The following is a 25,759-nucleotide window of genomic DNA, read 5'->3' on the forward strand; positions in this document are numbered from 1 at the left end:
CTCCCATAGGTGGGGATCCTCACTCGGATCATGAGGCAGGAAACTGGCAGATCGCTGGTTTAAATCAAAGTGGGGGGGAGTTGTTGTTTTTTTTTCTTCCACTCAGCACACTCTTAAGCTGTGGAATTAGTTGTAGGAGATTGTGTTCAAGGCTTCAAGCATAGATGGGTTTTAAAAGGGGTTTGGGGAAAAGTAAAGTCACCACTGATCTCTGGGAGTGAACAATAACGAATGGGTCTACTCTATAGGATCCTCCACCTCCTTCCTCGTCACCCAGATTAGCCACTGCTGGCGAAGGGAAGTTGGGATCGATGAACCTTTTGGTCTGACCCAGTATCTCCCTTCTTATCCACAAGAAATATGCAGGGAACTAATGTCCAAGCCCAGGGGCCTGCATGCAGAGCATTTTTCTGTATGCGGGATCCTAGCCCCTGTTCTTTTGGAAAAACTTGCACACGAGTGCCATCCCCGTGGCCTGGTTTCATTCCTGGGACTATTTTCCTTTTTTAGTGCTAGTGGTAAATATTTGTGTGGTAAGAAGCTGTGAGAGGCAGCACTTGCTCTCATTAACTCTCTGTGGCACAGCTTTCTCAGAGCAGAGAGAGAGAGAGCCCCTGCCCTGGCTCCTGGGAGCTTTCCTCTGACTTCTGCACAGCAAAGAAGTCTAACCTGATCTGCTGGTTTCTCCTTCCAAACCAGGAAGTTGCTGAGGGAAAAATCTTCCTTTCCTTCACGGGCGAGAAATGTCTGCAGGGCCCTGCGAGAGCGCCAGCTGGGCCCTGCTGCCCCTCTTCGGTGTTCATGGCAGCTCCGGGCTGTGACCCTTCCTGCGCTGGAGATGGAGGTGTTTGTCAGGAAACACATGTCCTTCCTGGACCGCCTCTGGGACCGGCTCTGGCCACACGGGCAGCAAGAGGCCGGAATGAGCCCGAGCCAGAACCAGGACTTGAGCCCAAAAGAAGGCAACATCCCCTTGGCCTCTAAAACCCTCATCGCCCTGTATGACTTCAGGGCTAGGACCAAGGAGGAGCTGAATGTGAGGCAGGGAGAGAGGCTATGCATCATCAGAGAGGAGGGGGATTATGTCTTGGCTTCCAAGAGCTCCCAGAGCTCAGAAGTGGGGCTGGTCCCCACCAGCTATGTAGCGGAGGCCTGGCAGCAGCTCTTCTTCAATGAACCGTAAGTGTTTGACTGTATAAACTCTTTCCCCCCCCTCACTCCCAGCATTTCATTCTGCATTTCTGGATGTGTGGCCCTCACTGTAGGGCTCTTTGTGGTGTAGATACATTGTGGTGGGTGGGGAGCTGTATCATTGTGCTCGGGTGTCTGTGTGTATTTAGGAAAGACAAGAGAGTCAATGTGCTGTGACATATGCCCTCCCCCCAATCCCCATACCGGGAATGGGGCTTCCCCTGAGCTTGTGCTGCAGTCTGCTGCACTTGTGTTCTCAAATTATAGTGCTTTGTGCCGACTTCCACATGCAGCTGCAGACAGGCCCAGATTTAAGATGCGGGTGGCACTGTGCAGCTGGAGGGCGTTTTCTGCAGTTCTCCTCGGTAATCAGAGGTGTAATGAGGCCCCGCAGCCCCCCGTCCCATCTTCCCGATACCATGGCAAGCCACGTGAGGGGCAGAGACACTGCAGGGCCCCATCCTGAGCTTTCTTACTGAAGTTGCTGCCGTAGGGTTAGTGCCTTGGCGGTGGCAGTTCCAGGTGAAGGCTGAATCTGTGTGTGCCGGAGACACTTCTCTGCAAAGAGTCAATTCACACCCCAGGTTTATCTTCCAAGTTGTAGCACTGATTCAGATTTGTCTGGGCCCACAAAGGTGCCTCCATAGGGATAGCGAAGCCCCCTTCCTGCACTGCTTACTCCAAGCTGGCTTAGTGACCTGATCTTATGGTGCCTGGTGATCCTTCAGCGAATTCCCAACTCCAGTGCAAAATGGCACAAGGAGATGTTTCTGCAAAGGCAGGAGAGCTGACACAATTTGCACCAATTTCTGCCTCTGAATTTCCTATTTCTAGAAGAGATTTGATTCAGAAATTGTCTGCTCACCTGTGTCCACTGTCCAGCAGTGCGCTGAATACCGTTTCGCGAGAGATTTTAGCAGTGCCATCTTGTGCTGCATTGTTGTGCTTTGTACTCTTTCTTGATGACTTGGGCTGCTTCCCTTTCAGCTGGTATTTTGATGAAGTCAGTCGCATTGAGGCCGAGACACTTTTATTGTCTTCGTTGAACCAGCCTGGCTCTTATCTCATCCGTCCCAGCCAGACCTACGTGGGCCAGTACTCTCTCTCAGGTAACCCAGACTGTGGATATCTCAGGCCTGCCTGTCTCCCCTGCTTGATTATGCTTTTATCTATCTCTGCATGCAAGGGGCACGTTTTAAAACACCTGCATAATGACAAGATAGCACACCTGCACCTTTGAAAATGACCCACCAAGAGAAATGATCTGCGTGGTTTCTCTTCCAGTACCAGCTCGTACGGCACATGTGCACTAAAAGTGCCTGCCCCAGACTTTTTCGCCTGCGGCAGCCGAGAGGGATAAAGCAGCACCCAGACTTCTGAAAACGCTTCCCCTCCCGCAGCTCAGAATGCCTCTCTTTAACCTGCTTTCAGCCAGGCCGACCCTCTCTATGGCTGCTGTGTGTAAGTGGCTGTGAACATTGCTCTCACAATGGAGAGATAAAAACACGCTCTTGACTTGTCTTTAGAAAAAGTGGGTCAGAATCCCAGTGCTGAGGAGAACCCAGCAGCAGCGAAGGGCACTTTGATTTTTTTTTTATTTTTTTTTTGCCCTACCCTCACTTCTAGACATTTGCTGACTCCAGTACCTCTTCTCTCTCTCCTCAATTCTCCTTCTTAGGGACTTACATCTGTTTTCCTGTACTAGGAAGCAATAGTATCCTTTCAGCTGCCAACCATTACTAAAAACTGCTTCCAGAAAGAGCAGAAAGCTGATCCCCCTCCTGTCCTTAAGCCGCTTCTAAATTGCAGACTGGGACGTTGCTTCCAGACTTTGCAATCTGTGACCCTCTGAACAGCTGCTTCTAGAACCTCCACTTGCTCTGCTAATGTTTAGAGGATTTATCCTGCTACAAACAGCTCTGATTTTCCTCAGTTTCCCATTAATAATAGTGAGTTCATTTCATTCATAAATCTGAAGCAGTTTTAAGGCTGGGTTAGACCTTCCGGCCTACGATGCGGAGTTTGATCATGAATGATTTTGGGTTTCTTGTGATCCCTTCTGCAGTTCGCACTCTGAACAGAGTTACACATTTCTGTATCCAGAGGACAGTCAAAGGTAACTTTTATATCCAGAAGGAGAGGTCCTTTCCTAGTCTGCAGGATCTGCTTGCCTTCTACAAGAAGAACTGGAATTATCTCAAGAGCCCGCTGCAGTATCCCTGTGTCAGGCAGGTGTGTATGGAGGGGAGGGGAGGGGAGGGGGAGCGATCTCTGTGCACATGCTGTGACCCCGTGGCCTCACTCTCCCTACCAGCCTGTGCCGTTGGGAGTCCTGGAGGACCCTGCAACATCTTAAATTGCTGAACATCAAAAATATTCCATGGATCCAGAGGTGGATGCTGGTGTCATCTTTTAGAAGTCATAACTCAATAGAAAATGAAAATGTCACCGCCACATGTGCGGTGTCGATGAATACCATCAGTTTCACAATTCCCTTTTCACCAACTCTACCTGCACCTTCAGGGATTTTGTCCTGGCAATTCCTTCTGGTTCCTCTGGGCTTCTAACGCAATTGGAACAAGTCTCTGTTGAACACTAGCACCATGAGCCATAGAAACATAGAAATGACGGCAGAAGAAGACCAAACGGCCCATCCAGTCTGCCCAGCAAGCTACGCACTTTATCCATTTTTTTCCCCTTTTTCTCTCTCCCACCTGTTACTATTGGCTTCCAGTACCCTCCAGCCCTAATTCCCCTCCACCCCACCACCAATTTAGAGAGCAGCGCCGTATCTGCATCCAAGTGAACGTCCAGCTCAATTAGGGGGTAGCAACTGCTGTAACAAGCAGGCCACACCCTTACCCCATACTCTTACCCCTGTTTTTATTTTTTTGTTTGTTTTTTGGTTTTTGGTTTTTGGTTTTTTGGAGATAGCAGCCCTCCATCCTTCCGCTCCGTGAAGGTGGAACACCAACTGCTGGCCACTGGCATCCCGCTCTGTGAATGCCTCTGTGGCTACTGCCGCTCCGTGCAGTGTTTGAATGCCTCTGTGGCTTCCTTCACAAGCACATGGGCCTTTTCTCCATGCTGGAAGGAGGGCCATTCCCTATCGCCTGCCTAGCTCAGCCATTGCAGCAACAAATTTCGCCAGAGGCCACAGACTAGTAGCCCCTTGGCCAGTCGCAGGATGCCACCAGTACTGGGTTGTGGAATGAGCTACTGCCTATGAGTCCTGGGACCCTTCCCCTGCCCCACAGAGGGCTCAGAATGATGCCCTGGTTAGGTTTGTCCAGGCTGTGACGTTAAAGCTCAATGAGCCTCACCCTCAGTAGTGCAGGAGCTGGTGGCTTTTCACATTATCTCATACAAGAACTCACACTCTCATATTTGTGGACTGTGAACCTTCAAAACACTCCTCATTGCCTAGGAAAGTAGGAAACTGAGGAAGTACAAATGTAAAAATAAGACCATAATAAACTGTGAAAGAGGAAGGGAATACAGAATGAGAAGGTGGTGGCTTCTGGGAACAGCTGATAAGCTAATGATAAGCTTTGTATATATAATAGAAGTGAGACTATCACGGTGCCTCTGCACAGGTCCACAGAGTGACCGCACCCTAAGTACTGTGTGCAGTTCTGGATGCCCCCTCTCAAACAACTGGAAAATCTGCAGAGGAGGGTAACAAAAATGATAAAGGGGATGGAACGGCTCTCCTATGAAGAACGGGCTCATCAGCTTGCATTAGAGACGACTGCGAGCTTTATAAAATCACCAGTAAGCTTGAACAGGTAACTAGGAAATCGTTATTTACTCTATCAGATGGGAAATCCCCATAAACCTAACAGGTTACAAATAAAAAAACAAAAAAATAAGGAAGTATTTTTTTTCAGTCAATAGTTAAGTTGTGGAATTTGATAGGGATGTGCATTGGTTTGAAGCAAATTGAAAATGGTCATTTCAAATAAACCGAATCGCTACCTTTCTGAAAAATCTGAAAATGGGGGCTTTTGGTTCACTAAATAGTGCATGCTATTAGCAAACAGTGTGCAGTATTTGCAGAGGAGTTTAAAAAAAACAAAACGCCACTGTTCCCTCCACCCCTACCTCACCCTCCATCAAAGCTGAAAGGGGCAGGAGCTTCTTTGTGCTTTATGGTGGTAAAAGAATATGTGCCGACAGTGCCACCTTTAAAAAGGACCCGGCAGGGTAGGAATGATGGGGCATCGCTGCTACCCGTCCAGCCGTGATGTAGTACTTTAGAAGGGGCAAGGGGGTAACGGGATGATGGGGCATCGCTCCTACCCGTCCAGCCGTGATGTAGCACTTTAGAAGGGGCAAGGGGGTAACGGGGTGCTGGGGAATGATGGGGCATCGCTCCTGCCCGTCCAGCCGTGATGTAGCACTATAGAAGGGGCAAGGGGGTAACGGGATGATGGGGCATCGCTCCTGCCCATCCAGCCATGATGTAGCACTATAGAAGGGGCAAGGGGGTAACGGGGTGCTGGGGAATGATGGGGCATCGCTCCTACCCGTCCAGCCGTGATGTAGCACTTTAGAAGGGGCAAGGGGGTAACGGGATGATGGGGCATCGCTCCTGCCCATCCAGCCATGATGTAGCACTATAGAAGGGGCAAGGGGGTAACGGGGGTGCTGGGGAATGATGGGGCATCGCTCCTACCCGTCCAGCCGTGATGTAGCACTTTAGAAGGGGCAAGGGGGTAACGGGGTGCTGGGGAATGATGGGGCATCACTCCTGCCCGTCCAGCCGTGATGTAGCACTATAGAAGGGGCAAGGGGGTAACGGGGTGCTGGGGAATGATGGGGCATCGCTCCTGCCCGTCCAGCCATGATGTAGCACTATAGAAGGGGCAAGGGGGTAACGGGGTGCTGGGGAATGATGGGGCATCGCTCCTACCCGTCCAGCCGTGATGTAGCACTATAGAAGGGGCAAGGGGGTAACGGGGTGCTGGGGAATGATGGGGCATCGCTCCTGCCCGTCCAGCCATGATGTAGCACTATAGAAGGGGCAGGAGGTAATAGGGTGCTGGGGAATGATGGGGCATCGCTCCTGCCCATCCAGCCGTGATGTAGCACTATAGAAGGAGCAGGAGGTAACAGGGTGCTGGGGAATGATGGGGCATCGCTCCTGCCCATCCAGCCATGATGTAGCACTATAGAAGGGGCAAGGGGGTAACGGGATGCTGGGGAATGATGGGGCATCACTCCTGCCTGTCCAGCCATGATGTAGCACTATAGAAGGGGCAAGGGGGTAACGGGATGATGGGGCATCGCTCCTGCCCATCCAGCCGTGATGTAGCACTATAGAAGGGGCAAGGGGGGTAACGGGATGCTGGGGAATGATGGGGCATCACTCCTGCCTGTCCAGCCATGATGTAGCACTATAGAAGGGGCAAGGGGGTAACGGGATGATGGGGCATCGCTCCTGCCCATCCAGCCATGATGTAGCACTATAGAAGGGGCAAGGGGGGTAACGGGGTGCTGGGGAATGATGGGGCATCACTCCTGCCTGTCCAGCCATGATGTAGCACTATAGAAGGGGCAAGGGGGGTAACGGGGTGCTGGGGAATGATGGGGCATCGCTCCTGCCCATCCAGCCATGATGTAGCACTATAGAAGGGGCAAGGGGGTAACGGGATGATGGGGCATCGCTCCTGCCCATCCAGCCGTGATGTAGCACTATAGAAGGGGCAAGGGGGTAACGGGATGCTGGGGAATGATGGGGCATCACTCCTGCCTGTCCAGCCATGATGTAGCACTATAGAAGGGGCAAGGGGGTAACGGGATGATGGGGCATCGCTCCTGCCCATCCAGCCATGATGTAGCACTATAGAAGGGGCAAGGGGGTAACGGGGTGCTGGGGAATGATGGGGCATCACTCCTGCCTGTCCAGCCGTGATGTAGCACTATAGAAGGGGCAGGAGGTAACAGGGTGCTGGGGAATGATGGGGCATCGCTCCTGCCCATCCAGCCATGATGTAGCACTATAGAAGGGGTAACGGGGTGCTGGGGAATGATGGGGCATCGCTCCTGCCCATCCAGCCGTGATGTAGCACTATAGAAGGGGTAACGGGGTGCTGGGGAATGATGGGAGAGGGAGGGGGGGTGTTTTCTTTTGTTTTTTCCTTCTAATGTTTGCTTTGGCAAACAAACCAAACTAAAGTAAAACAGTAAAGAATCGGAATCACAACCCCTTCACCCCTCCTGAAATGAAAATCTTGCCTCTGCCCATGCCTAGAATTTACCGGAGGATGTGGTCAGAGCTAATGGCACAGCTGAGTTCAAACTCCACTAATGATTAGGGAAGGAGCAGGAGGGAAGGTGACCCGGACTCGCCACTGTCAGAGACAGGCTGCAGGTCTGAGAGAGTCCAACACATGTAATGTTATTATAGGCGACTCTTCCTGCACGCAGGACTTCTCAGTGTATTAGCTAATATCACACGCCTCCTGGCTTCCTGCCCATCTCCCTCCTCACAGCATCCCCGCCCTGCACTGCAGTGCCCCATTGCCCTCCTCACAGTGTTCCTCTCTGCACTGCAGTGCCCCATTGCCCTCCTCACAGCTCCCCACCCTGCACTGCAGTGCCTCATCTCCCTCCTCACAGCTCCCCACCCCGCAGTGCCCTCCTCACAGCTCCCCACCCTGCACTGCAGTGCCCCATCTCCCTCCTCACAGTGTTCCTCCCTGCACTGCAGTGCCCCATCTCCCTCCTCACAGCTCCCCACCCTGCACTGCAGTGCTGCATTGCCCTCCTCACAGCTCCCCACCCTGCACTGCAGTGCTCCATTGCCCTCCTCACAGCGTCCCGCCCTGCACTGCAGTGCCCCATTGCCCTCCTCACAGTTCCCCACCCTGCACTGAAGTGCCCCATCTCCCTCCTCAAATGTTCCTCCCTGCACTGCAGTGCCCCATCTCCCTCCTCACAGTGTTCCTCCCTGCACTGAAGTGCCCCATCTCCCTCCTCAAATGTCCCTCCCTGCACTGCAGTGCTCCATTGCCCTCCTCACAGCGTCCCGCCCTGCACTGCAGTGCCCCATTGCCCTCCTCACAGTGTTCTTCTCTGCACTGCAGTGCCCCATTGCCCTCCTCACAGCTCCCCACCCTGCACTGCAGTGCCTCATCTCCCTCCTCACAGCTCCCCACCCCGCAGTGCCCTCCTCACAGCTCCCCACCCTGCACTGCAGTGCCCCATCTCCCTCCTCACAGTGTTCCTCCCTGCACTGCAGTGCCCCATCTCCCTCCTCACAGCTCCCCACCCTGCACTGCAGTGCTGCATTGCCCTCCTCACAGCTCCCCACCCTGCACTGCAGTGCTCCATTGCCCTCCTCACAGCGTCCCGCCCTGCACTGCAGTGCCCCATTGCCCTCCTCACAGTTCCCCACCCTGCACTGAAGTGCCCCATCTCCCTCCTCAAATGTTCCTCCCTGCACTGCAGTGCCCCATCTCCCTCCTCACAGTGTTCCTCCCTGCACTGAAGTGCCCCATCTCCCTCCTCAAATGTCCCTCCCTGCACTGCAGTGCTCAATTGCCCTCCTCACAGCGTCCCGCCCTGCACTGCAGTGCCCCATTGCCCTCCTCACAGTGTTCCTCTCTGCACTGCAGTGCCCCATTGCCCTCCTCACAGCTCCCCACCCTGCACTGCAGTGCCCCATCTCCCTCCTCACAGCTCCCCACCCCGCAGTGCCCTCCTCACAGCTCCCCATCCTGCACTGCAGTGCCCCATCTCCCTCCTCACAGCTCCCCACCCTGCACTGCAGTGCCCCATCTCCCTCCTCACAGCTCCCCACCCTGCACTGCAGTGCCACATTGCCCTCCTCACAGCTCCCCACCCTGCACTGCAGTGCCTCATTGCCCTCCTCACAGCTCCCCACCCTGCACTGCAGGGTGGGGAGCACTGCAGTGCAGTGCCCCATCTCCCTCCTCAAATGTCCCTCCCTGCACTGCAGTGCCCCATCTCTCTCCTCACAGCATCCTGCCCTGCACTGCAGTGCCCCATCGCCCTCCTCACAGCTCCCCGCCCTGCACTGCAGTGCCCCATCCCCCTCCTCACAGCGTCCCGCCCTGCACTGAAGTGTCCCATCTCCCTCCTCAAATGTCCCTCCCTGCACTGCAGTGCCCCATCTCCCTCCTCACAGCATCCTGCCCTGCACTGCAGTGCCCCATCCCCCTCCTCACAGCTCCCCCTCCTGCACTGCAGTGCCCCATCTCCCTCCTCACAGCATCCCGCCTTGCACTGCAGTGCCCCATTGTCCTCCTCACAGCTCCTCGCCCTGCACTGCAGTGCTCCATTGCCCTCCTCACAGCTCCCCACCCTGCACTGCAGTGCCCCATCTCCCTCCTCAAATGTCCCTCCCTGCACTGCAGTGCCCCATCTCTCTCCTCACAGCATCCTGCCCTGCACTGCAGTGCCCCATTGCCCTCCTCACAGCTCCCCACCCTGCACTGCAGTGCCCCATTGCCCTCCTCACAGCTCCCCGCCCTGCACTGCAGTGCCCCATTGCCCTCCTTACAGCTCCCATCCTGCACCACAGTGCCCCATCGCCCTCCTCACAGCTCCCCGCCCTGCACTGCAGTGCCCCATCCCCCTCCTCACAGCTCCCCACCCTCCTGCATTATGCTCCATTCTCTTGTATATAGTAAAAGTGCATGGAACAAATTAATTGATTTAAAATCAGAACTAAATGATTTTCTTTATTTCCTAATGTTTTTGTTCTGGTTTGAAGGACAACACGTCTAATGCAGCCGGACAAAGTGGGTGTAGTTCTGAAGATCATGTTCCTGAGAGACATTCACATGCCAGAAAGATGGATTGCAATACTGAGAGGCTGGAGCCCCAGGTGTGCACCAAGAGGTTGTGGTACTGATAGGCAAGAGGCACAGATGTGCACCAAGAGGTTGTGGTACTGATAGGCAAGAGCCCCAGGTGTGCACCAAGAGGTTGTGGTACTGATAGGCAAGAGGTACAGGTGTGCACCAAGAGGTTGTGGTACTGATAGGCAAGAGCCCCAGGTGTGCACCAAGAGGTTGTGGTACTGATAGGCAAGAGGTACAGGTGTGCACCAAGAGGTTGTGGTACTGATAGGCAAGAGGCACAGGTGTGCACCAAGAGGTTGTGGTACTGATAGGCAAGAGGCACAGGTGTGCACCAAGAGGTTGTGGTACTGATAGGCAAGAGCCCCAGGTGTGCACCAAGAGGTTGTGGTACTGATAGGCAAGAGGTACAGGTGTGCACCAAGAGGTTGTGGTACTGATAGGCAAGAGCCCCAGGTGTGCACCAAGAGGTTGTGGTACTGATAGGCAAGAGCCCCAGGTGTGCACCAAGAGGTTGTGGTACTGATAGGCAAGAGGTACAGGTGTGCACCAAGAGGTTGTGGTACTGATAGGCAAGAGCCCCAGGTGTGCACCAAGAGGTTGTGGTACTGATAGGCAAGAGGTACAGGTGTGCACCAAGAGGTTGTGGTACTGATAGGCAAGAGCCCCAGGTGTGCACCAAGAGGTTGTGGTACTGATAGGCAAGAGGTACAGGTGTGCACCAAGAGGTTGTGGTACTGATAGGCAAGAGGTACAGGTGTGCACCAAGAGGTTGTGGTACTGATAGGCAAGAGCCCCAGGTGTGCACCAAGAGGTTGTGGGTACTGATAGGCAAGAGCCCCAGGTGTGCACCAAGAGGTTGTGGTACTGATAGGCAAGAGGCACAGATGTGCACCAAGAGGTTGTGGTACTGATAGGCAAGAGCCCCAGGTGTGCACCAAGAGGTTGTGGTACTGATAGGCAAGAGGCACAGGTGTGCACCAAGAGGTTGTGGTACTGATAGGCAAGAGCCCCAGGTGTGCACCAAGAGGTTGTGGTTCTGATAGGCAAGAGGTACAGGTGTGCACCAAGAGGTTGTGGTACTGATAGGCAAGAGGCACAGGTGTGCAGGAGGGGGGTGGGGGGTGTCACAGCGCTGAGAGACAGGAGCCACAGGTGTACAGCGAGGGGCCACAGCGCTGAGAAACAGGAGCCATGGGTGTACAGTGAGGGGCCACAGCGCTGAGAGACGAGAGCCACGGGTGTACAGTGAGGGGCCACAGCGCTGAGAGACAGGAGCCACGGGTGTACAGTGAGGGGCCACAGCGCTGAGAGACAGGAGCCACGGGTGTACAGTGAGGGGCCACAGCGCTGAGAGACAGGAGCCACGGGTGTACAGTGAGGGGCCACAGCGCTGAGAAACAGGAGCCACGGGTGTACAGTGAGGGGCCACAGCGCTGAGAAACAGGAGCCATGGGTATGCAGCGAGGGGCCACAGCGCTGAGAAACAGGAGCCATGGGTATGCAGCGAGGGGCAGTGCTGAGAGCCAGAAGCCATGGTTGGCCGTACAGCAAGAGGCCATAGCGCTGAGAGGCAGGAGCCCTGGGCATGAGGTAAGAGGTCATAGTTCCTAAGATACATGAGCCTTGGGCATGCCATGCAGTGAGGAGCTACAGTGCTGAAAGGCAGGCGTCTTTCGTGTGCAGGAAGGGGCCACAGTGCCCTAGCTCCCCGCCCTCCTTCACTCTATCCCATTGCCCTCCTCGCAGAAGCAGGAGCCTGGGAGCTGTGGGACCTCGTGATACACAGACTGGCATGTGGGTGCCCCTGTTCTAATGTGGGCATGTATTACTGCAGGAACTCCTGGACACGGATGCATGGGAACGGCCCCGATCGGATTTCCAGCCCAGAAGAAAGCTGGGAGAAGGTTACTTTGGAGAGGTGTGGGAAGGTTTATGGAAGGGAACATACCCTGTGGCCATAAAGACAATGAAACAAGGTTTGTACAGCGATGTATCAAATCAGTCCTGTAGAAAGTGGAGAATTTTGTTCCTGCATGGGACATAGTTTTTGAAATTAGGAGGCATGTCCTGACTGCAGATCCCAAATCTGCTAGAAAATACTTCTCGAGTAACCCAGTTTATGCATCAGATCAGAGCAATGTTCAAGGCTCTAATTATAAACAGTCATAAAGCTTGCGTTGTCCACTCAAATCTAAACAGCATCAGGTCTGGGTAATATTTGGGATCTCTGTGTGCTGCAGAACATAAATCTGTATTTGTTAATTGCATCTTCAGTAAGCTCACAGCAATTTATAGAAATATATAATCACCCCCGAATGATCTCTGGCTGCATTAAGATGTGGTGCCTGGGATAGTTGGGTGCCGTAAGAGATGGTCACTTGGTTTTCAAGGGATATGATCTTTGGAGTCAATGCATGCCCTGGGACAAGGTACCTCCTTATTATAGGAGAATCATTGCAGTCAGCAACTTACTATAGGCGTATCGCTGCAATCACCAAGACCTTGTCCTACTACCTCCTTACTATAGGAGTATCACTATAGTCACCAAGACCCTATCTCAACACTTCTTTACTATAGGAGTGTCACTGCAGTCACCAAGACCCTGTCCCAATACTTTCCTACTACAGGAGTATCTCTAGCTGCCAGGGGATATGGTTCCTGGGTTCGGTTCACTGCATGCATGCCTGGGAGTTCTGGATGCCACAGGACATGGCCACTGAGGTTTCTGCTCTCGTTGGCTCCTGTGGGACTTGGTTCCTGTGGTCATTTTGTCCCATAGGGCCTGATACTGCTCAGGCAGGGAGGACTTGCTTATTGTGAGAGTTATTCACTTTTTCATCTGCTTTCTTTCTTTTCTAACAGCTGATGTGAACAAAAGTGACTTTCAGAAAGAGATTCAAGCACTAAAGAGCCTGCGGCATCCTAACCTTATCCAGCTGTTTGCTATATGCACGATTGGAGAACCCATCTACATTGTTACTGAACTTATGAAGAAAGGCAATCTCCTCAACTACCTCAACAGTTAGTACTCTGATAGCTGCACTTATTATACTGTTCTGTTACTATAAAGAAAAGTTCAGTCACCAAGACCCTGGTCCCAACACCTCCTTACTATCCTGCGTCATCAAGACCCTTCCCCAGTATATACTTACAATAGGAGTATCTCTGCAGTCACCAAGATCCTGTACCAACACCCAATTACTATAGAAGTATCACTGTCGTCACAAAGAAACTGTCTGAATACCTTCTTATTATAGAAGTATCACTACAGTCACCAAGACCCTACCCCAACACCTCCTTAATATAGGAGTATCAGTAGAGTCACCACTCCATTACTAGAGGAGTATCACTGTAGTCACAAAGAAACTGTCTGAATAACTCCTTATTATAGAAGTATCACTTAAGTCACCAAGATCCTGTCCCAACACCTCCTTAATATAAGAGTATCAGTAGAGTCATCAAGACTTAGTATGACAACCCCATTACTGTAGGAGCATCACTGCAGTCCCCAAGACCTTCTCCCATCACCTCCTTACTATAGGAGTATCACTGCAGTCACCATGATCCTGTCCCAGTACCAACTTACTATGAGTATCACTGCAGTCATCAAGATATTCTCCCAATACCGCCTTCTATAGGAGTATCATTACAGTCACCAAGACCCTGTCCCAACTTCCCAGTACTAGAGGATTATCACTGCAGTCATAAAAACCCTGTCCCAGAAACATTGCAGTCAGCAACTTACTATAGGCGTATCACTGCAATCACCAAGACCTTGTCCTACTACCTCCTTACTACAGGAGTATCACTATAGTCACAAGACCCTTTCTCAACACCTCTTTACTATAGGAGTGTCACTGCAGTCAGCAAGACCCTGTCCCAATACCTTCCTACTACAGGAGTATCACTGCAGTCAGCAAGACGTTGTCCCAGTACCTTCTTACTATAAGAATATCACTACAGTCACCAAGACCCTGTCCAAACACCCCATTACTATAGGAGTATCACTGCACTCACCAAGACCCTGGCCCAATACCTCCTTTCAAGAGGAGTAACACTACCGTCAACAAGACCTAGTACCAACACCTCATTACTATAGGAATATCACTATAGTCAGCAAGACCCTATCTCAACACCTCTTTACTATAGGACTGTCACTGCAGTCACCAAGACCCTGTCCCAGTACCTCCATACTATAGAAGTATAACTGCAGTCAGCAAGACCCTGTCCCAGTACCTCCATACTATAGGAGTATCACTGAAGTCATCAAGACCCTGTCCTAACTTCCCATTACTAGAGGAGTATTACTGCAGTCTTCAAGGCCCTGTCTCAATACCTCTTTACTGTACGACTGTCACTGCAGTCATCAAGACCCTGTCCCAGTATCTCCTTACTAGAGGAGTATCACTGCAGTCACCAAGATCCTGACCCAGATCCTCCTTAATATAGGAGTATTATTGCATTCACCAAGCCCCTGTCCATGAACCTTCTTATGAAAGCAGTATCTCTGCAGTCACCAAGACACTGTGCCAACACCCCATTACTATAGATGTATCATTAGAACATAAGAAATTGCCATACTGGGTCAGACCAAGGGTCCATCAAGCCCAGCATCCTGTTTCCAACAGAGGCCAAACCAGGCCACAAGAACCTGGCAAGTACTCAAACACTAGAAGATCCTGTGCTACTGATGCCAGTAATAGCAGAGGCCATTCCCTAAGTAAATTTGATTAGTAGCAGTTAATGGACTTCTCCTTCAAGAACTTATCCAAACCTTTTTTAAACCCAGCTACACTAACTGCACTAACCACATCCTCTGGCAACAAATTCCAGAGTGTAACTGTATGTCAAGTGAAAAAGAATTTTCTCCGATTAGTCTTAAATGTGCTACTTGCTAACTTCATTGTAGTCACCAAGACCCTGTCCTATTATCTCCTTACTATAGGAGAATCACTCAGTTACTTTTACAGTACCCCTTTACTATTAGACTTTTTTCATTTTGTTTTTTGTTTCATTTTTCACATTTCAAGTTTTGTTTGAAATGACAAAACAATTAGAAAACTAAATTTAAAAAATGAATTAAAAAAATAAAAAATTTGTCAGGCATCACAAAAAAAAAAATAATTCTCCTAATCCTTCCCAGCTGGCCCCAAGCCCTCTTACTGCAATGATGTCTTCATGTTGTTGTAAATCTTCACAGGACAGGAGCAATCTCCAGTCGCTGCTGCCCTGCTGCAGCCATCATTGCAGATGTCTCCTGTAGATGAAGCTGGAACCATTTTATATTTCTTCTATACAAAATGCAATCAACCACTATCTTCCGGCATCATTTGCAAAAGTGACTGCAGTGGGACAGGCGTGCGCCATCAAGATTTAAAACCATGTAATTGTTAACCATACTTAGGATGTATCTGCTGTGAATCTGATTATGTAAAGCCTTGCACGCACAAAAATGGCCACATACATGCGTAAGTGGCCTGAGTGGGAGCTACGCGAATTGTAAACAGTCGGGAAGGGCGCATGTACATCGAAGTACGCATGACCAGAAAAAGTAGACGGAAAAGGGCATGCTGGAAGTGACAGATGTAACTCCAAATTTTCCTCAGCCAGCACACACATGTTGCATGCAGCACTTTTCTGCAGCTCCTTGTTAGGCACAGGAGTCTGGTGAACATGAATGAGAGAGAGAGAGAAGCTGATTTGTACCCTCACTGCAGCCTCTGCTAGCTGCAATTGTACACATCAACTCCTTTTCATCACTTATAAAGTCTAAAACTCTTTAAGAATGTCAATTTTACAATGGATACCTCTGAACATGTCTGTAACACACCCCCCCAAACCCCAACCCCATTCCTGAAAACTAACCCCGAATCAAAGCTCCCCCTTACAACGGTCTATATGTAGAGTATCAGACTGAGCCCTATAAAGAGGGTTTCTCTCGTTCATCAGACTCCTGCCCAGCAGGGAGCTGTAGCAAACTGCCATGTGTAGAGCTGCACACACGCAGAGTATTTTGTAACCTGGGTGCTTAGGGTATTTTTGTGCATGGTGAGATCTGTGCATTTATGGGTGCACACATGGCCCTTTTAAAATCTACCTTTAGTGTTTAAGATTTACTCAGTCATGGTTGGTCTTCTGCCGATTTCTTTCTTGAAGGGAACTGATGGCCTTTTGATAGATTATTAAGAGTGATCAATACTTCATTAGAATCCAGTCTTTTCCTTGATTCCTTTAAGAAGGATATACTCTGTCAGTTGATGAAAAAACCCATCTTGACCTCATGTCCTTGGCTAATTACTGACCTGTGGCATCCTTGTCTTTCTTGAGGAAAATTTAGAAAGGTTGTTCTGGATGATTGCCCATTTGGCTGTAGGGAATTCCATAGCAATGAGATTTAACTTTTTATTGGCAAAATGCACTTTAAGATTATACAGTTACAACAACATGAAATTCGTCAGGCATTTATAACATTATCACCCAACACTTCCAACCAAAAAGGAAGGAAGAAGAAAGTAACACATGAGAGAGCATTATGTGAAGGCAGAAATGGAACTGTCCTCAACGACATAAATTACATAAGAACATAAGAACATAAGAAAATGCCATACTGGGTCAGACCAAGGTCCATCAAGCCCAGCATCCTGTTTCCAACAGTGGCCAATTAAGGCCATAGAACCTGGCAAGTACCCAAAAACTAAGTCTATTCCATGTTACCATTGCTAATGGAGGTGGCTATTCTCTAAGTGAACTTAATAGGCAGGTAATGGGCTTCTCCTCCAAGAACTTATCCAATCCCTTTTTAAACACAGCTATACTAACTGCACTAACCACATCCTCTGGCAACAAATTCCAGAGTTTAATTGTGCGTTGCGTAAAAAAGAACTTTCTCCGATTAGTTTTAAATGTGCCCATGCTAACTTCATGGAGTGCCCCCTAGGTCTTTCTACTATCCGAAAGAGTAAATAACCGATTCACATCTACCCGTTCTAGACCTCTCATGATTTTAAACATCTCTATCATATCCCCCTTCAGTCGTCTCTTCTCCAAGCTGAAAAGTCCTAACCTCTTTAGTCTTTCCTCGTAGGGAAGTTGTTCCATTCCCCTTATCATTTTGGTAGCCCTTCTCTGTACCTTCTCCATCGCAATTATATCTTTTTTGAGATGCGGCGACCAGAATTGTACACAGGTATTCAAGGTGCGGTCTCACCATGGAGTGATACAGAGGCATTATGATATTTTCCGTTTTATTTACCATTCCCTTTCTAATAATTCCCAACATTCTGTTTGCTTTTTTGACTGCCGCAGCACACTGAAACCGATGATTTCAATGTGTTATCCACTATGACACCTAGATCTCTTTCTTGGGTTGTAGCACCTAATAATGGAACACAACATTGTGTAATTATAGCATGGGTTATTTTTCCCTATATGCATCACCTTGCACTTATCCCACATTAAATTTCATCTGCCATTTGGATGCCCAATTTTCCAGTCTCACAAGGTCTTCCTGCAATTTATCACAATCTGCTTGTGATTTAACTACTCTGAACAATTTTGTGTCATCTGCAAATTTGATTATCTCACTCGTCGTATTTCTTTCCAGATCATTTATAAATATATTGAACAGTAAGGGTCCCAATACAGATCCCTGAGGACACTCCACTAGTCCACTCCCTTCCACTGAGAAAATTGTCCATTAATCCTACTCTCTGTTTCCTGTCTTTTAGCCAGTTTGCAATCCACGAAAGGACATCGCCACCTATCCCATGACTTTTTACTTTTCCTAGAAGCCTCTCATGAGGAACTTTGTCAAACGCCTTCTGAAAAATCCAAGTATACTACATCTACCAGTTCACCTTTATCCACATGTTTATTAACTCCTTCAAAAAAGTGAAGCAGATTTGTGAGGCAAGACTTGCCTTGGGTAAAGCATGCTGACTTTGTTCCATTAAACCATGTCTTTCTATATGTTCTGTGATTTTGATGTTTAGAACACTTTCCACTATTTTTCCTGGCACTGAAGTCAGGCTAACCGGTCTGTAGTTTCTCGGATCGCCCCTGGAGCCCTTTTTAAATATTGGGGTTACATTTTCTATCCTCCAGTATTCAGGTACAATGGATGATTTTAATGATAGGTTACAAATTTTTACTAATAGGTCTGAAATTTCATTTTTTAGTTCCTTCAGAACTCTGGGGTGTATACCATCTGGTCCAGGTGATTTACTACTCTTCAGTTTGTCAATCAGGCCTACCACATCTTCTAGGTTCACCGTGATTTGATTCAGTCCATCTGAATCATTACCCATGAAAACCTTCTCCATTACGGGTACCTCCGTAACATCCTCTTCAGTAAACACCGAAGCAAAGAAATCATTTAATCTTTCCGCGATGGCCTTATCTTCTCTAAGTGCCCCTTTAACCCCTCGATCATCTAACGGTCCAAACTGACTCCCTCACAGGTTTTCTGCTTTGGATATATTTAAAATGTTTTTACTGTGAGTTTTTGACTCTACAGCCAACTTCTTTTCAAAATTCTCTCTTAGCCTGTCTTATCAATGTCTTACATTTAAACTTGCCAACGTTTATGCTTTATCCTATTTTCTTCTGTTGGATCCTTCTTCCAATTTTTGAATGAAAATCTTTTGGCTAAAATAGCTTCTTTCACCTCCCCTTTTAACCATGCTGTAAATCGTTTTGCCTTCTTTCCACCTTTCTTAATGTGTGGAATACATCTGGACTGTGCTTCTAGAATGGTATTTTTTAACAATGACCATGCCTCTTTGACATTTTTTGCTTTTGTAGCTGCTCCTTTCAGTTTTTTTCTAACAATTTTTCTCATTTTATCAAAGTTTCCCTTTTGAAAGTTTAGCACGAGAGCCCTGGATTTGCACACTGTTCCTCTTCCAGTCATTAAATCAAATTTGATCATATTATGATCACTATTGCCAAGCGGCCCCACCACCGTTACCTCTCTCACCAGTCCTGTGCTCCACTGAGAATTAGATCTAAAAATTGCTCCCTCTCTCGTCGGTTCCTGAACCAATTGCTCCATAAAGCTATCATTTATTCCATCCAGGAACGTTATCTCTCTAGCGTGTCCCGATGATACATTTACCCAGTCAATATTGGGGTAATTGAAGTCTCCCATTATTACTGCACTACCAATTTGCTGAGCAGAAATAACCAATACTATAAAATAACTGGGTTTGATATACATGCAGAACATACTTTAAATCTATGGACACATTATTTATTTATTTATTTATTTAATCGTTTTATATAGCAGCGTTCATTGGGGATATCACATCGGTTTAATTAAACGTGAAACTACGCTTGGGTAGCGCTTGACAGAGAACGTGAAAAATGAATATACTAAACCAAGAGGATTCAGGGAAGCCAAGCCGTCTCATCATTGCAATAGTTTCCGATATTCCTCGGGCAAGGGAATTATAAAAGGGTCCAAATCTGATGAAAGATAGGATAATCCATAGAAGATCTTGGAAGAGCCTTGTGATATTCAATATGGACCCTATCAACCATCCGGGCTTTCCAATCTGAGAACATAGTGGCCAAATGTTTTAACCAATTGAACAAGATACATTTCATAGCCAAGAGAAACCTATGAAATTTCCCAATTAATATACGTTTGTCCAAATTATCTAAAATGCAAAACTCAAAAAAGAAAACCACCCCTTTAACTCTTCTAAAACCCAAATACTAAATAATACTTTTCCAAAAAATGTGTATTTTGGGGCAATCCCACAAACAATGTAAAAGAGTACATTTGAGGCAAACATCTGATGTAATTAAACCCTTCTGTTAATCTTTGTAGGTGAAGCAATAATTGTTTGCAAAATCTGGTAGTGGCAGGTCCTGGAGATCAACACTAAGAGACATTTTCTTAAGTGAGAGAGTACACACAACCAAATCATCAGTAGTAAAATTCACATTACAATCCTGTTTCCAAACATGAGCAAGAATTGTCAATATACGTATAAGCAATTTATATAATTGTGAAATAGGGATCTTCTGGTGCTCAACCAATTCTAAAAAGAATTACATTTAGCAGAAACATGAAGAAAATCCAGTTGAGAAAAGACTTGGAGAAGCTGCATTCTGTTGCATGAATTTCCAGGCTAGCCGAGCAGAAATAACCAATACTATAAAATAACTGGGTTTGATATACATGCAAAACATACTTTAAATCTATGGACACGTTATTTATTTATTTATTTACTTACTTATTTATTTGATCGTTTTATATAGCGACGTTCATTGGGGATATCACATCGGTTTACATTAAACGTGAAACTACGCTTGGGTAGCGCTTGACAGAGAACGTGAAAAATAAATATACTAAACCTAGAACAAGGGATATATGCAGAACTATATATATTAATTACCAATAACTAAAGCGAAGGTTACCTATTAGTTACAAAATAACTAAAATGAAATTACATGGTACAGAATTAATGAATTATAGAGTACAGAAATGATGACTTTGGATCAATGCAGCTTAGCAATGAGAGATCTATATCAACAAAATGCTGAGAGCCAACCAACCAATGAGTCACAAGACTTAATAAAAATTAAAATTAGGAAAATGTAATCCACCATCCAAATTAGGAAGCATTAGTCTTTTAAGGCTCAACCTGGATTTCTTCCTCTTCCAAGGAAACAAGAATACAACCTGTTAAGTGAGATGATAACCTTAGATCGTAAAAGTATAGGAAGCAAAAGAGAATATTTATTTTATTTAATTTATTTATTTAGACATTTTATATACCATCATTTCATGTAAAGATGAAAACGGCTTACAAATGTAACATTCATAGCTCTAATCAACAAATAATAATGACGGGTTACAGAGGTCGTATTCACAAACAGGCATTGATATCTATCAAATCAGATTTCCAACACATATTAACTAAAGATCTAGGACATAAAGTAACATAATTTAACAAATGTCATACGTTGGATTGAGTTTCTTACATTCTCATCGTTAAATGTATGTCTCATGCAAAACGTCCTGAGCAGAAAGAGGAGGATTTCATTCTCTGAATGAAGGAAATCTCCCCCTCCAAGAAAGGACCGGCTGGGTGCAATGCTTTGTATCCCTTCCACTTTTCTTTCAGAAAGTTTTCAAAATCAATATTATTATGCAAGCACAAGGGAATTCTCCAGAACGTATCCCCATCTGCAGCTCTACCCATTTCTACACTGCAGCTAACCAAGCAGAATCAGATACCACCAAAGGCTTCAGTCTTGACCTTACTGACTTTTGGCAACAAGATTTCAGAAATCAAAATAGTCAGTTTGAGATCTGGATCCATGTGCCCTTGAAAAATGGGTAAAATCCTTATGGGTAGGATTCAGATGCCTCCAGACATGCACAACCCCCAGCAGTTCTCTGCGTTAGATTGTCAGAAGCATCGAAATTTGGGTCTGCTCCACATTTAAAGTCACCAGCAAAAATAAAGGGTTGGAGAGTGCAGTTATAAAATCAGTCATTAAAGAATGAGCATCGCTGTTAATAGCAAGTTTATTGTATATTGTTGTACAATTCTGGTCGCCGCATCTCAAAAAAGATATAGTTTGCGACGGAGAAGGTACAGAGAAGGGCAACCAAAAATGATAAAGGGGATGGAACAGCTCCCCTATGAGGAAAGACTAAAGAGGTTAGGGCTGTTCAGCTTGGAGAAGAGACGGCTGAGGGGGGCTATGATAGAGGTGTTTAAAATTATGAGAGGTCTAGAACGGGTAAATATGATTGGTTATTTACTCTTTCGGATAATAGAAAGACTAGGGGGCACTCCATGAAGTTAGCATGGGGCACATTTAAAAACTATCGGAGAAAGTTCTTTTTTACTCAACGCACAATTAAACTCTGGAAATTTGTTGCCAGAGGATGTGGTTAGTGCAGTTAGTATAGCTGTGTTTAAAAAAGGATTGATAAGTTCTTGGAGGAGAAGTCCATTACCTGCTATTAAGTTCACTTAGAGAATAGCCACTGCCATTAGCAATGATACCATGGAATAGACTTAGTGTTTGGGTAATTGCCAGGTTCTTATGGCCTGGATTGGCCTCTGTTGGAAACAGGATGCTGGGCTTGATGGACCCTTGGTCTGACCCAGTATGGCAGGTTCTTATGTTCTCTCCCAGGGACTATTACGAACCTCCCCTCGAAGTCTGAAGTACTTCTATCTGATTGGAAAGCCCACTCTTATGTACCGTATTAATATCGCAGCGGCACACTTTCCTGTAGCATCAGAGGAAAAACCTTGGGAAACCCACTAGTGCTTCATCTTATTTTGTCAATGCCTGGAACAGGAGTTTCTTGCAGAGATTAATACACCTGCCCCATTCCAAGTAATATAATTAAGGTGGCTCAACAACCTTCTACCAGAATTGAGATTTTAGCAGCCCAAGCAGTCGTTAAGCGAAGGTGAAAGATAAATGAGAGAGAAATATGAGCCCATAGGCAATAATCCACAGACTCCCTTCATTCCCACCTTCCCCAAACCCCCCAAAACGTGCAGCCCAAAGCAATCCTGAGCACAGTGCAAGGACGCAGATGAAAGGAACTATAACATTATTTCCTAATCTGGAAGGAGAATGGGGGTGACCCTACCTTAATACAGAAGGAAAACTGAGTCCAGGACAAACTCTCCGTCCCTAACCCGGCGTGTCCTCTAGAAGACTCCAGATAGATAGATGTGACCTGGTGTGCCACTCTGATTAATTGGAAGGGCTGTACCCCAAGTCGAGTTAAACTAAGTTTCTGACAACGCAAGGAACGCTGTTCCCGTCTTACAGACAACAAGCCAGAGCAGGTGATAATACAGCATTCAGAGCAGATGGCAAGTAATCTAGGGGTTAGAGCAGGAGGCACACCAGGGCTTAGAGCCCACTGCCCCTCCTCATGACCTTAGGCAAGTTCTCTTCAGCCTCCATTGCCTCAAGTACAAACTTAGGCTCTGATCTAAAGGCTTTTCCGCGTCCATGGGAAAACTGCTTAGTACATGAGGGGCAGGGCAATACCCTGCAGTGCCTGAATGTAATCCACTTCCCAGTGGCAAAATTAAATACATAAGTAAAACGCCCCAAATTGCATAAATCCGCATCGGCAGACCAATCAGTTTTACTCTAAAGATCGCTCCAGACATTCCTCCTCCAGGACAGATCACAGAATATTGCATGGGCTCGGGTCCTAACCTGTCCGATTGAGCCCCATTGCTACAATCTCTAGCTGCCCAGCCAACTGGGACTGTAATAAGTGACCAGGCTGATAATCTGGTCCCGTTCCATTTACAGCCCTGAAGGTCATGCGTAAAGCCTTGGAAGCTGCCCAGGTAAGCAGTGCAAGTTCTTCAGAGCAGGGGAGACAGGATCTCCTCGCCCAGCCCGAATCTCTCACTGCTGCCCTTTTCACACCCAGGGGAACCTGCAGTAATCAAGCCAGGATATCAGGGTGGCATGCAAAATCCCGTGCACTGAAGAACTGCTGAAAACCCCAAGTTAACCACATTCGCCACCTGATGATCCTACTGTTAAATAATCCTAAATCTAGGTCTACACCTACGTTCCTCACATGAGTTCTAGATGGGATATTACCACGACTGGCCACGATAGCCTAACAACTTGCACTCTGAACCCACGAGGTCTCGGTCTTTTAATTTCAGTCTATTCTGATTTGCATTCTAGGTACTGAAGGGGAAAATGCTCTCCACGCTCCACCTCATGCACATTGCCTGCCAGGTGGCAGAGGGCATGGCGTATCTGGCAGAGAAGCACGTGGTCCACCGTGACTTGGCAGCAAGGAACATCTTAGTGGGGGACAACCTTATGTGCAAAATAGCTGACTTCGGCTTAGCAAGACTCCTTAAGGTCACTCCAGTTTTTTTTTCTCTCATTCCTCTCCTATCACTGCCCCAGTCCCAACTCTTCCAAATCTGTCTGTCTGATGTCTGCTTTTTCTCCTCTTCTCTCTGCCATTACCTAGGCACAGATTTTGGGCACCAGCAACACAGGCAATTGCTTAGGGTGGCAAATTTAAAAGCATCAAATATCCAGATCAAAAAGCATTGCAAACCGTGCCAAGGGGGGAGCCTTCTCCCTCCGTTCACTGCCATAGCACTCGAGAGGGATCTGCGGGGTCAGCAAGGTCTTAAACCCGGCTCTGCCCTAACCAGAGGTCTGAGGACGAGTGAGCTTCTCCTATCTGGGAAACACAGAGCCCACATTTCAGCCTTTCTGCTCCCACTCTTCTTCCATCTAGCATGAAAAATAAGACGATGCAGGAAATCCCTGTCATTTTAATGCTGCTTGGGGCAGGGATGGATTTAGGATTTTTTCCTCCCCTCGGCACTTTTGGGTGTTTATAACCCCCCACCCCTCCTGTGAGGTCTGCTTATTTCTTCAGCCCTCTTTTTCACGATTTTCACATTTTACTCCCTCGATGCTTCGTCACTTTCCAGGACGAGATTTACTCTCCGAGCTCCAACACAAAAATCCAGTGAAGTGGACGCCCCGGAAGCAGCCACCCATCAGCGATACTCCTTGAAGTCGGATGTCTGGTCCTACGGCATCGTGCTCTACGAGGTCTTCACGTACGGAGAACAGCCCTACAGCCGTGAGTCTTCAGGCCTCCTCTCCTTGGCCCCGGAAAGCTGGGGCCGGATCGTTCACTAACGTGCGCTCCATTCTCAGCTGCTGCCGCACCATTCGGGGACAGCCCTGGGATGATGTCTTAAGTTAAAATTAGGCTGGGCACCTCACTCTGTGTCTGTGCTAAGGTTTGCAAGTATGGAAATGATTTACATAAGAAACCGACCATGTATGAACTCTGCTGTATTACTGATATTCCCATGAAAAATATAAGAAATGAAATGTTAGGACACGAAAGGAAGGGCACTGAGGAGTAAGATTAAAAGGTATAGCAACAGAACCAAGACAGATTTAGGGTTTTTAGGGGGTTTTTTTCCCCTTTTGTTTCATTGGTGCGCGTGTGTTTGTTGATTTTTCTTGGGTGCTCTTGACAGCTCACAGTAAACGCTGGCTGCCAGTTCCACCTTCTACACCTATTAAACTTCAAAGCAGACCCTCCCCTGGGCATGGTTCCATCTCCCACACCCTCCTCCTCCACTTTACCTCAACTGTACTGTCTGAAGGGGAAAGCAGCGATCCCCCGTCGCTCCTGTCCCTGTCAAGGCAGATTTCAAAATGGCGCCTGTTGACCTGAGGCTGGCAGCTGATGGAGCGGCAGCGACGGGCGATCACGCCTGCCCCCATTTGTGTGGGTGGAGGGAGATGGTAGCAAGCTGGGAGGGGCATATTTTAATAGGCAGGGAGAGGGGGTTCACTATTGGAAATGAAACAAAAGAAAAACAAACACAGTTTCATTCATTTTTCTTTTGTTTTGTTCTCAGAATGAAAGAAAGGGAAAGCCCATGCAGATAACTTGGGGACTTCTTTAATCCATGTTCCTGTTCTCTGTCATGGCAGGGATGACCAACCGAGAAGTCCTGGAGCAGCTCAGTCATGGCTACCGTTTGCCACGCCCCAGGATGTGTCCTGCAGACGTTTACCAGATCATGTTGAGCTGCTGGAGAGACCAGGAGGAGATGCGGCCTCCCTTCCAGAATCTGAGGGACAAGCTCAGCTCCATCAATAGAAAACTGAATCAGATGAAGAGGTGAAGGAAAGATAAGGGAGCATCACCCAAAGGTGCCATC

The 25,759-nt window shown here is 47.8% G+C and overlaps 1 protein-coding gene across 1 annotated transcript; it reads left to right on the forward strand.

The window, feature by feature from the left end:
• The first annotated feature begins 694 nt into the window (after positions 1-694).
• On the forward strand, positions 695-25,759 carry LOC115097771 (tyrosine-protein kinase Srms-like). The gene is given in 11 exon segments (XM_029613800.1): positions 695-1,179; positions 2,179-2,300; positions 3,257-3,423; positions 9,935-10,048; positions 11,860-12,001; positions 12,888-13,046; positions 22,168-22,175; positions 23,739-23,912; positions 24,503-24,540; positions 24,542-24,657; positions 25,530-25,759. Coding segments are annotated over 11 exon segments (1,575 nt in total). The 5' UTR covers positions 695-838; the 3' UTR covers positions 25,724-25,759.

This window comes from Rhinatrema bivittatum, chromosome 8 (assembly GCF_901001135.1).
Source record: "Rhinatrema bivittatum chromosome 8, aRhiBiv1.1, whole genome shotgun sequence".
NCBI lineage: Eukaryota > Metazoa > Chordata > Amphibia > Gymnophiona > Rhinatrematidae > Rhinatrema > Rhinatrema bivittatum.